Source organism: Podarcis melisellensis (genome assembly GCF_964234715.1).
Source record: "Podarcis melisellensis genome assembly, chromosome: 5".
NCBI lineage: Eukaryota > Metazoa > Chordata > Lepidosauria > Squamata > Lacertidae > Podarcis > Podarcis melisellensis.
The window spans coordinates 99,727,033-99,739,373 of record NC_138537.1 but is presented as its reverse complement, the minus strand read 5'-3'; the positions used below and the strand labels follow the sequence as shown (position 1 = coordinate 99,739,373).

Below are 12,341 nucleotides of genomic sequence, written 5' to 3'. Positions count from 1 at the left end.
GATCTGTATTTTCTTTGTTGCTCACTATTTTTATTGGCTGCTTAGGCAGAAGTCTGACTGTGCTTCTGTTGGTAAATCAAAATTGTTTGAAAAATAGTGATTCTTGAATTAGTTACAGATGGGAGTGGAATTCAACATAGTGATAAGGTGGTTTCTGCTTGTGCAATGAAACGTTCTGCTGCTTTCCTCCCCCTCAGGCCCCCCTAAATCTGTTCTGGCTGTTCCCCCCTCCCTCCTCTGGAGCAGATTTGGGGAAGGCACAGAGCAAGCATGTGCAGAGAGGGAAAGTCCTATTGTGCGAGTGGAAATCCTTGCAGTGACAGAACTCATTAGTTGAAATACTGCCCATAGTTTAGTTCATCTTCACCAAATAATAATTTCTTTAATTCAAGAATTACCAACTGAAGGCACGTGGGCCATAACTGCTACCCAGAACAATTTTATCTGGTTGCTAGGCCCCATGTTTTGATTGGTATGGGAGAAATCATCTCCCCTGCTTACATGAAAACTGTGTGAGCAAGGATGCTTTTTCAGCTTGAAAGAACAAGAGCTATTCAATATATAGTTAAATTGCATATCTCTTAAAATGAAATAAATCTTACGAAACTGCAGTTTTGTTCATTTATTCATCTACTGCAGTTTCATAAGAGTATATATTTAAAGTAGATGAATAAATGAACAAATAAATTTGGATATGGAAAATATATTAAAAATAAATTTAAGGAACCACAGAAAGAGGAAAATAAGTCAAGTATTGAACTGTTAAAATGACTGTAAAATTATTGAAATGTATAAATCTGTAAATCATAAGTAAAATTTAAAAATAAATAAATAAATCTTTGCTATGCTCCAACAGTGCCCAGTTTCTCTAATGACAAAGCTGTCTGCTAGCTGATACCATTAATTTCAGACTATTACAGACTCTCATCGCCTATGAGGGGCTTGGTTTTTCTGCAGCAAAAGGTATTTATGGTCCCTGGATCACTGGGGAATAAAACACACCCTAAGGAAATGACTGTTCTTATTCCAGTCAACATTTAATTCCAGTTGGGTACATTCAGCCCAGTGGCGTAGCGTGGGTTGTCAGCACCCGGGGCAAGGCAAGTAATTTGCGCCCCCTAACCCGTGGATTTGCGCACCTTAACCCTAACCCCCAGATGTTGCGCCTAGTGCGGCCGGCCCCCCCTGCACCCCCCACGCTACGCCACTTATTCAGCCTTTTAATAGTTGAGGTTTCTTCCTCTGAGCTCATTAGTTTGGCACAGCTCAGGGGAAATGTAAATCTGGTACACCTCTAACCAACTACGATGCTATAATTAAAACAGGACCTACACGTGTTGCATAATGATGATGATGGTGTGTGTAAACCCAGTGCCCTCCCTGCGAGTAGAAAGCTAGCAAGTCATGAAAGCTAGATCCTTTCTTCTGGGCAAGCTCTATGATATATTTAGGTTTTTGTTTTTAGCAGTGAGGAGCATTTAAAGAAAACCAGCATTCTCCACCAGCTGTCTGTAGTGGTGAAGTCTCTACCACTTAGGATGCTTTCATCTCATTCTTCTGCATGCCTTACAGGCAGCATCGTATGCAGTTTTCCCCCCACAAAGGACTTGCCACAGCAGCAGTGTTCCAGATTCGGGTCTGGCTACTTTTCCTCACTGAAGGAAAATCTTACAGCAGACACTGGAAAATTCTCAGACCAACTGCACACTAGGGTTAGAATTAGAACTTTGGTGGCAGACCTGGGTGAGAAAGCCAGGCCTCTGCTGAACTCCTAAAAAGCAGTGGGAGGAAAGATGAGGCCGTTTGGGGAGCAGAAAGACTGGGTCGGTGAAGGAGTGCCTCTCTCTCTCTCCTGCCCAACTCTTCCCCCCTGTGCTCCACTCCCCTGCTCTTCCCTGGCACGTGCGTTGAGGAAAAAAGCAACTTCTCAGTACATGAGAAATGTAGGACTCACCTGCTACCTCTCCATCTCCGAAACCAAAGGGTCTGTGTCCTTGGAGACCAAGGTTTCTGGATCAAGGTCTCTCCACCAAACATCTAGTTTTGCCCTTAGGTGGGGGAATAAATGAAGTAATGGAATCAATTATCATGTATGCATTTATTTTAAGAAAAGAAAAGAAAAAGATGGTTCACAGCACATGTGAGACTTTATTGTGACAACAGGGAGAGTTAAGGGGGGATGGGATTATGGGTTGCAAACTCCCAGAGTCTGTCTTGTTTGTTTTGCTTTTCTTTCTGTCTGCCACTTGTCACCTCTTTCCATGTCTCAACAGGCTCCTAGTCCACTCTAAAAGCCGATGATGTGGGAACAAAGGTAAAGAATGATGTAATGGCAGGACCAGTCGAAAAGCAGCTTTTGTTTGAGTTGTGAAATGGCTACTCTATAGCCCAGGATGAATGGGTTGTGAGGGGCTGCTTTAGCAAGCCCTATATAACCAGAATATCAACTGGGAGCCGGACGGGGCATTCATCTTTGGAGGACCCTCTCAAGAGAAAATGGGTCTAACTTTTCTCTTGCCAGTCACTGCCAGTATGACCTCATATACTGAGTACAATGGAATGGCTAAGCCTTTAAGTCAATAGCCATTACATCACCTTCTTCATCTCTGCTGCAAATTGGAGAGGAAAAAGAAGGCAGTGGCAAAAGAAGGGCCTCTGCTGTTGTCATGGCTGATGAGATGAATGGTACTCAGCTGATAGTTGGTGAGAGGCTGGTGGCTTTGCTGGAAAGCGGCACAGAAAAATTGCTGGTGATTGACAGCCGCCCCTTTGTGGAATACAATACATCACACATCTTGGATGCCATCAATATCAACTGCTCCAAGCTCATGAAGCGAAGGCTGCAACAAGATAAAGTGCTGATCACTGAGCTCATCCAGCATTCTGCAAAGCACAAGGTAAAGCAGTGATGGGTGTTAGTGAAATTCCTTTTTTTAAGATGCACTTATGCATAGGTACAGAATTAGAGATGGAAGATTGCCAGCGAAGACATATGAGCTCAGTTAGCATATAATGTTAAACCCAAGCTAGCAAGCAAGTGTACAAGAGCACAGAGCAAATGTTGTGGCTGCTTCACTTCTCCCCTGGTTCTGCTGCTGCCATGTTACCCAAGACACAACAAAACAAAATCCAAGGGAAGATTAATATGGTCTGAATTAATAATAATAGGGATATAAATAAGAGCTTTCTTTTGAAAAATGTGCTAAAGTTTTTAAAAACTTTACTACATCTGATCAATCCTCCCCAATTATTTTTTCCAGGTTGAAATTGACAGCAAGCAAGAAGTTGTGGTGTATGACCAAAGCTCAAATAATGTGGCTTCTGTTTCATCTGACTCATTCCTCACTGTCCTGCTGGGAAAACTGGAGAAAAACTTCAGCTCTGTTCACCTGCTTGCAGGTAGGATCCTTGAAAACCATATGAGTGTGACACACATAGGGCAGTGCATATAATGCAAAAAGAGAGAGGAGAGAGGCAGTGACTGTGCCAATGTCACTCTGTGTGCTTCATGGCCAAGTGGGGATTTGAATCCTGGACCAAATCCAACACACTAACCATAGAATCATAGAATCATAGAGTTGGAAGAGACCACAAGGGCCATCGAGTCCAACCCCCTGCCAAGCAGGAAACACCATCAGAGCACTCCTGACATATGGTTGTCAAGCCTCTGCTTAAAGACCTCCAAAGAAGGAGACTCCACCACACTCCTTGGCAGCAAACTCCACTGTCAAACAGCTCTTACTGTCAGGAAGTTCTTCCTAATGTTTAGGTGGAATCTTCTTTCTTGTAGTTTGGATCCATTGCTCCGTGTCCGCTTCTCTGGAACAGCAGAAAACAACCTTTCTTCCTCCTCTATGTGACATCCTTTTATATATTTGAACATGGCTATCATATCACCCCTTAACCTCCCCTTCTCCAGGCTAAACATGCCCAGCTCCCTTAGCCATTCCTCATAAGGCATCGTTTCCAGGCCTTTGACCATTTTGGTTCCAGTTTGTCAGTGTCCTTCTTGAACTGTGGTGCCCAGAACTGGACACAATACTCCAGGTGAGGTCTGACCAGAGCAGAATACAGTGGCACTATTACTTCCCTTGATCTAGATGCTATACTCCTATTGATGCAGCCCAGAATTGCATTGGCTCTTTTAGCTGCCGCGTCACAATGTTGGCTCATGTCAAGTTTGTGGTCAACCAAGACTCCTAGATCCTTTTCACATCTATTGCTCTCAAGCCAGGTGTCACCCATCTTGTATTTGTGCCTCTCATTTTTTTTTTGCCCAAGTGCAATACTTTACATTTCTCCCTGTTAAAATTCATCTTCTTTGTTTTGGCCCAGTTCTCTAGTCTGTCAAGTTCGTTTTGACATGTGATCCTGTCCTCTGGGGTGTTAGCCACCCCTCCCAGTTTGGTGTCATCTACAAATTTGATCAGGATGCCCTTGAGTCCATCATCCAAGTCGTTGATAAAGATGTTGAATAAAACCGGGCCCAAGACAGAACCCTGTGGCACCCCACTAGTCACTCTTCTCCAGGATGAAGAGGAACCATTGATGAGCACCCTTTGGGTTCAGTCAGTCAGCCAGTTACAAATCCACTGAGTGGTAGCATAGTCAAGACCGCATTTTACCAGCTTCTTTACAAGAATATCATGGGGCACCTTGTCAAATGCCTTGCTGAAATCAAGGTAGGCTACATCCACTGCGTTCCCTTCAATTACCAGGGTTGTAATTCTGTCAAAAAACGAGATCAGGTTAGTCTGACATGACTTATTTTTCAGAGATCCATGCTGACTATTGGTGATCACAGCATTCCTTTCTAACCATGTTAGGGAAATATTAGGGAAATGGAATAAACTGCCATGTGAACTCAGTCTAGATGGGCTGTTTGGCTGGTGCAACAAGCTCATTATGTTTGTGAGTGTTTGTGTGTGTGTTCACGACTGCTTATTGTGTTAGATTTCAGTTGTGTTTATCCTTAATGTAATACTGTTGACAAATGGCTGAGATTCTACATATAGAGAACTGATGCAGGAGGCTGGGGGCCTCTCCAAACTGTCGGTATTTTTGCAGGAGAGATTTAAGAGTGTACTAGAACTTTAGCTTTATGCAATTGAAGTGGATTTAAGCACTGTAAAATTTCCAGAAATTTTGAAGCCCTGAGAAAAAACCATTCCCGCCCTCCTGTTTTTTTCCAGAAAAAAATGGAAATTTTGGAAAAATTGAAAAAAAGTTCAGTGTGGAGTAGTTTTACAAATTGCGTGAAACGCAGTGTACATAAAAGTATTCTGCTTGCAATAATACAGGTAACCACTGCTCTTTCCCTCAAAAGTAACAAAAAACCAAGAATCCATCAACATAAAAAATAATCAGATTTGCCCCTTAGCACCAACAGCAAATAAAGTTAAGAGCCACCTCAATATTTAAGCTCCATAGAAGGTCTACCCTTTGAGTGGTGCTTAAAAAAAAACAAACAAAAAAAAGAAGACAAAACATATACATGCAGTTTATACTATCTCATTTTCTGAACTTCTATCATTTTCCATTTCTTCTTCCTCTGCCACTTTGTCATTTTTCTGAAAAACAGCTTTGGGGGAAAACGGGGACGGGACGGGACTGTTTTTTCCAGGGGGTTTCCAGGCCTTCCCATCTCTACTTGAGGACAGCCGGGGCAAAGTTACTGAATAGTATGTTGCACTAAGGCTCAAACTCTGTTTGAAAGGAAAAGGATTGTGTTTTTAAAATTGAATTTGTTATTATATATTATAAACTGCATGATGGTAAAAGAGCTTCTAAACAGTTTACAAAAATATACAACAGAACATTAAAATGTTAGATATAACACAGTTAAAAGCAGGTATTTAAGAGTATTCAAAAGATGATTAAAGTCAGCAGTGGTTAAAAGGAAGTAAATCGCATGCAGCTTCTACTTCTTCAGATGGGCTGCCCTAACAAAAATGTTTTGAGCAGTTGCTGGAAAGAGTACAGTGAGAACACCTGCCTGGTGTCAGTTGGCAGGGAGATCCAAAGTGGGGGTGCTGGAAGGCTGGGGGGGAATGGAAAAACTGGGGGGGGGCAGGTTTTTTCCTGTTTTTTTCCAAGGCCATTTTTTCAGGAAAAATTGGGGAGGGGGGAATAGTGTGTGGAATATTCAAACTACATCAAACTATTTTTTTCAATTTTTCCGGGGGGGGGGGAATTGCTTTGGAAAAAACAAAAACAAGAAACCAAACCCCTGGGATTTCCCCCCAATTTTCCCGTTTTTTTTCCTGGCCTTCCCATCTCTACTCTGGGCTTGTCCACACTTTTGCTTGACCTGTTTTGTGATCATGTTGTGTAGCAGTTGATTCCCCCGGCTCCGAGACCGTTTGTTATTACTCTGTGGCTGTGCCTTGTGAAAATAGGAACTTAACTGCTGAATCAGATCTTATCAGATATGCAGAAAATCTGAAGAGATTTTGCTTACCAACCTTCTGATTCAGCAGATAGGATTTGTTTTTCTTGAGGCACAGCTGTGGAGCGGTATGAGGGGAAATCAATCAGGGCACAAACAGTGTCAAGATACAGGGCAAGCAAAAGTATGAATAACAGGTTCCTGTTTTAAAAAACAAAAAGCCACGTATAATGGGGGAAATGCACTAGAATGTGTGGGTGAATGAATGGCTAATGGAAGAAATCAGGATGAATGCAGGTCATTGTCATATGAAAGCTTTGCGCAAGCAATCCAGGATGACTGCTGAAAAACAGGTCATCAGGAGGAGCCCTTAGACAGAGCCTTGTGGCAGAGGAAGCCGCTTGGGCGCCTGGGGCGGCGTGTCCAGGGACGGGGCACTCTGCCCATAGGGGCAGGGTGCACCGCAGGGCCTCCGGAGTCTGCCTGCCTCCTCCCGCTCAGCCGCCCTACAGCTGGGGGGGGGCAGCAGGCAAACCATTTTGGCAGTGCAGAGCCTGCGTGCGCCAAAGCTACCTCTGAAGAGATGCATGGCTCGGGCGTGCTGCAGTGAGTGCCGCCTGGCATTTTGTCACCCCCCTCTGTGGTGACACTTGGAGTGGCTGCACCCCCCTTCGGCCCTGCCTTGTGGAGACATTCCAACTTCTGCCTCATGAAGCTGGGCTTCGTTCTTAGACAGGCATGTGTGAGCTGTATGTGGACTGCAACAACAACAATACTGAAAATTCCTGCATCTCAGGAAGGATGGGCCTAGCCTAGCCTTCATCTGACAGTGAACATCCCATCAGGAGGCGAGAAAACTGACAAAAGGATGCTCCCTCAGCACAACTGAAAGACCAGCAACCTCTGGTGCTTCCTTGAAATTACAGTGGTACCCCGCAAGACAAACGCCTCGGAAGACGAAAAACTCGCTAGACGATGGAGTTTTTCGTTTTCTTAGCCGCTTCGCAAGACGCATTTCCCTATGGGCTTGCTTCGCAAAATGAAGCTTGCCCCGCAAGCTCAGGGGATAGCGGGGAAGCGCAGCGCGTCTTCCCTGCTGTCCCCGGATCTCTTTTGAAGCAAGGGGCGGCGGGGAGAAGATCGCTTCTCCCCGTTGCCCGCCCCGCAATCTCCGGGGACAATCTCCCCGGACCCCTTTTGAACCAAGGGGTGGCAATGGGGAGAAGCGATTCTCCCCGCTGCCCCTTCCCTTGCTTTAAAACAGGTCCGGGGACAGGCGCGTGCCTTCCCCTCTGTCCCCGGAGACTGCGGGGCAGGCAACGGGGAGACCCGCCGCCCCTTGCTTTAAACAGGTCCGGGGACAGAGGGGAAGGCATGCAGTGCTTCCCCTCTGTCCCCGGACGGTCTCCATAGGAACGCATTGATTGATTTTCAATGCATTCCTATGGGAAACCGTTCTTCGCAAGACGCAAAACTCGCAAGAAGAAAAAACTTGCGGAACGAATTAATTTCATCTTGCTAGGCACCACTGTATTCCACCCCAGAAGGTCATTAGAAAAACTTGCAACTTAACAATGTTTATTTCCTCCTACTTCCCAATACGTTTTCTTTTAGATTGCAAGCCAGGTGAGAGGCAGAGAAATACCATTTTGTCTGTAAGATCACCTGCAGGAGCTACTCTGCTTATTCCAGGATTTGATGAACTGGGTCTTATGTACCCAAGGGATGGTCAAGCTGGCCCGAACAAGGGCACATGCCCAGAGGGGATGCAAAAATCTCACCCCTGGTTCAGCTCCTGGACGGCATGTTCTGCGGCCATGTGAATGGGGTGGCAAGACGCCTCTGCCTTGTGTATCCAAATAGAGAGAGAAACAGAGATGTTTCTCCCACCCCTCCAGCTCTCTCCTCCTTCTACAGCTGTTCGGGGTGGGCAGGAGCCGTAGCCTGGCAGGGCAGGCAGCTGAGAGGAGAAGCAGGGCAGGCACGTGTGGAAGGCTAGTGGGAAGGAGCAGGATCCTGTGCATGGCTTGATGTCAAGAGGAGGCTGACCGGTGAGGTGGGAGAAAAGAAGAGGCCACAGGAAAATGTTGCAGGAAAAGGAATAGCAAGGCTGCTGCTTTTCAAGGTAAAGCAGCGCTTTAAACAGCAATGCAGCAGAACTGGGAGGGGGGTAAGGTTTTATTTGCATGGAGGTGCAAACGTTGGTGAGGATTCCTGCAGATTCCTGATCATCAGAATGGGATGGCTGCCTTAGGCAGCTGATTTTGGATGTCATGAAAGTTGTTAATGATTTTAATTTATTAATGCATATTTTTTATGGACAAGGAGCGGGAGAGGCACTTTTTTGCTTTTCTGTCTCAGGTGCTAGAAGAAACTGGCCACTCCTGCTCAGGCAGCAAAATATCTTAGGCCAGCTCTTGATGATTCTCAAAAGTTCAGAAGACAAGCAAGATTTCATAAAGCAGAAATTCATCAAGTTGGTGCTTCTTCAGATTAATTAACAGGGAGAAAAGTAATGTGTCCTTTACCTGTTCTAATTCTCTCCCTACCCTTCACTTTTGCAAAGAAACAGTGGGCACTTTAAATTTTGCTGTTTTGTTAATTCTTAGAATTTAAGTGCCTTACCTTGGTTCAGAAGGGTTGCTTCTTCACAATTATTATTGTTCCTGGGTTTCTTATGAATAAAAAGGTACACTCTTAATTTCAGGGTCATGGGTTCGAGATGCATGTTGGGCAAAAAGATTCCTGCATTGCAGGGGTTGGACTAGATGACCCTCATTCTCTTATTCTGTGAATGTTCTGTTCTACCTGCTGTCGGTATTTCTTCCTCAAGACTGCTTTCAGCAGTGCACAGATCCTATGCTATCTATGCATGAGCATGAACGTCTGAGATGAGGATGTTCGTGTCCATAGACTTTATGGGTGTAAGCTTCACCAGTCACTGAACAGGTCCAAGGGAACTTATGTGTGTAGGTTCCCCCTTTTAGACATACAGTGGTGCCCCGCAAGACGAATGCCTCGCAAGACGGAAAACCCGCTAGACGAAAGGGTTTTCCGTTTTGGAGGTGCTTCGCAAAACGAATTTCCTATGGGCTTGCTTCGCAAGACGAAAATGTCTTGCAAGTTCCTGCGGGGTTTTTTTCCTCCCCCCCTTTTTCCCAAGCCGCTAAGCCGCTTATCAGCTGATCTGCTAAGCCGCTTATCAGCAGATCCGCTAAGCCGCTTATCAGCTGATCCGCTAAGCCCGCTAAGACACTAATAGCGCTAATCCGCTAAGCCGCTAATGGGCTTGCTTCGCAAGACGAAAAAACCACAAGACGAAGAGACTCGCGGAACGGATTCTTTTTGTCTTGCGAGGCACCACTGTATGTTCTAATAACTGGACAGTAGGGGGCTGCAAGAGCTGTGCTTTGTTTTGCGAGGCAAGAGGCCCAATTCCACAGCACCTTTCTGCCCATGTTGCCGTGCCATAGGAGTAATTTATGAAGGATTTTTTTTGCTGGGGGGGGCAGAGTCTATTTGTGGAGGAATTAGTTATGAGTTGGAGTAAGGGACTACCTGACACATGGCAGTGAAGGTCCACCCCAAACCACTGGAAGTACAGTATACTCTCTCACAAGCACAGCTTTGTAGCTCTAAGGGTGATAAGTTTTTAGTTTTTGAAAGCTGAGATTATCAGGGAGCTGATCTCTGTGTCTCATAGTACCACATTTTACACTTTTTCTTTGGTCCCACTGAGTTATTGTGTACATAGAACACCACTTGTAGCTGGTTGCTTCAGGTTAATTGGCATCTTGCAAAAGGTTGGACGATGCTGTTATAATACTATTCTTTCTTTCTCTCTGGCTGGTTGTGCAGTGGCCTCATAAATCTGGCTCCTTTTCCATTTCTTCATTAACCAGAAAAAGTACTTTTGTGTTCATATTTGTGGAAACACGAACATACAATGTGGTTGTTAGGAAGCAAGATAAGGAAGAAGTAACAGCCACTAACTTAACAACCTGTTGGTTAGATTAGTTGCTGGACACCTGGTGTAATATTGGGTGAGCTGTTAAGAAAAGAGATCTGTCTTTAAAAGGCATAGCTCAGTTCAAATGGTGCTGTCTTAACTCTGGTGCATTTCTTTATCTTCAGTTCAAATGGCCCCAGATTTCTTACTTACCATGGGCGTAGCTGGGGAGGCGGGGGGACAGCTGCCCCCCCAATCAATACATATCTGAGTTTCTCCCCTCCCCACTAACGAAAGTCTGCCCTCCCCAACAAATATCCTGTCTACACCAGTGTTCCTTATGTAAGAAAATACGGTAAATTGCAGAGTCAACAGCTCTGTTTTCTTTTAAACATAAGGTTAGCAAGACAAAAGGAACAGCTCTTACACATTCAAGTGATACAGTGGTGTATAGACTAAACTTTGGTAAGCAATGAAATAGCAGTAACATTCCATTTCCTCCTCGCAAGACCCTGAGAAGATGAGCTTACTCTGTTCTGGATGTTTTCTGCTCTTCCCTTGAGTATGTTTTAAGGCACAGATTAGCTGAATAATGTGAACAGTGTTTGGTGTAGTCTTGCTTGCCCTCTTCTTTGGAAAATTGGATGACGTTTATATCAGCAAGTCGATGGCAGACTCAAAATTTTTGAGTTCAGGGGTCAGTGAGCCATACAAAAGGCTAAATGTTTTTCTGCCATAGTCTCTATTTCATTTACAACACAGTTATAAAATATTTTGAGTACCCAGAAAAGAGGGAAGTCTGCCTTGCCAAATAGTGGTTTCATTCACTGTAAACATTGCCTGGGTTTCTGTAGGCTGTTCCAGTCTCCATTTTCTCTAGCATAGTTGCAATGCTTTAAAATGGTAATACTAAAAAAATGGAAACAACTGAGGGATGGTATTGGAATTAGATAATAGAGTGCACAATTCCAGGTGGCAAGTGGGGGATATCACTTTGTGCAAAGGTCTCTGCAGGTAGAAAGCTAGCTATGCTAGTTTTTCTTCCTTTGTGTTTACTTAAATAAGTTTTTGTTTCATTTTGCCTTGCTTTTATGTGGATAAGACTTTAAAAATGGCATCACCTCATTTTGTTGCCTGTGTAAACTGGGGTTGCCTCCTAATCACTGTTGTACTGTTCTCAGCATCAAGCAGAATTGCCACTAGCTTTCCATAATGTACTTTCTACATATGCATCCAGTGTGGTGTAGTGGTTAAGAGCGGTGGACTCGTAATCTGGTGAATCGGGTTCGCGTCTCCGCTCCTCCACCTGCAGCTGCTGGGTGACCCTGGGCTAGTCACACTTCTCTGAAGTCTCTCAGCGTCACTCACCTCACAGAGTGTTTGTTGTGGGGGGGGAGGGAAAGGAGAATGTGAGCCGCTTTGAGACTCCTTTGGGTAGTGATAAAGCGGGATATGAAATCCAAACTCCTCCTCTTCTATAATCATCATGCACACATAGAGTAAAAGACTTCCTCAGAATTTGTGTTTCCATTTTATAAATTTAACATGAGACTGAGTTCATGTATTTATTTATTTGTGATCGATCAGATTTCTTACCCACCCTTCACCATAAGGTCCCAGGGTAGGTCACGGCAGCAAAATACACAAGTTTGCATAGCAAGGGTGGGGAGCCATGTGGGGCAAAGGAAAATACTTCACCTGTTGTCATGGTAAGGTCTGGTGACTGATAGATGGGAAGCCCCACCCACTTGTCTGAGTGGCTAGCAGAGGTTGGGAAAGGGCAGGATCCAGTTCCCTAGCTCTGCATTCATTAAGCCCCCTGAAGTGGTTACAGTCAAACCTTGGTCCCTGAACACCTCTGTTTTGGAACAATTCGGCTCCGGAACACTGAAAACCTGGAAGTAAATACTCTTGCCAATTATGAATGATTTTCCAAATAGAAAGAAAATCTAGATTCAGCAAGTGCCATATCATGCAACTTGGAGTAAAAGAGCAAAGAAGCTC

General features: G+C 44.6%; 1 protein-coding gene and 2 long non-coding RNA genes across 3 annotated transcripts in view; 2 read left to right on the top strand and 1 right to left on the bottom strand.

Annotated features, from left to right (window-relative positions):
* Positions 1–9,751, bottom strand: part of LOC309371027 — a 176,986-nt gene extending 167,235 nt beyond the window's left edge. The window contains exon 1 of the long non-coding RNA XR_014168793.1: positions 9,382–9,751. This is a non-coding gene — a long non-coding RNA (uncharacterized lncRNA). The remainder of the gene's footprint in view (positions 1–9,381) is intronic.
* LOC309371028 overlaps positions 1–12,341 on the top strand; it is a 116,024-nt gene that overhangs the window by 27,616 nt on the left and 76,067 nt on the right. The gene's annotated exons all lie outside the window — the stretch shown is intronic.
* Positions 1–12,341, top strand: part of DUSP16 (dual specificity phosphatase 16) — a 57,880-nt gene that overhangs the window by 21,620 nt on the left and 23,919 nt on the right. Inside the window, exons 2-3 of the mRNA XM_081913309.1 lie at positions 2,274–2,897; positions 3,261–3,399. Coding sequence (XP_081769435.1) covers positions 2,667–2,897; positions 3,261–3,399 — 370 coding nt within the window. The 5' untranslated portion in view covers positions 2,274–2,666. The remainder of the gene's footprint in view (positions 1–2,273; positions 2,898–3,260; positions 3,400–12,341) is intronic.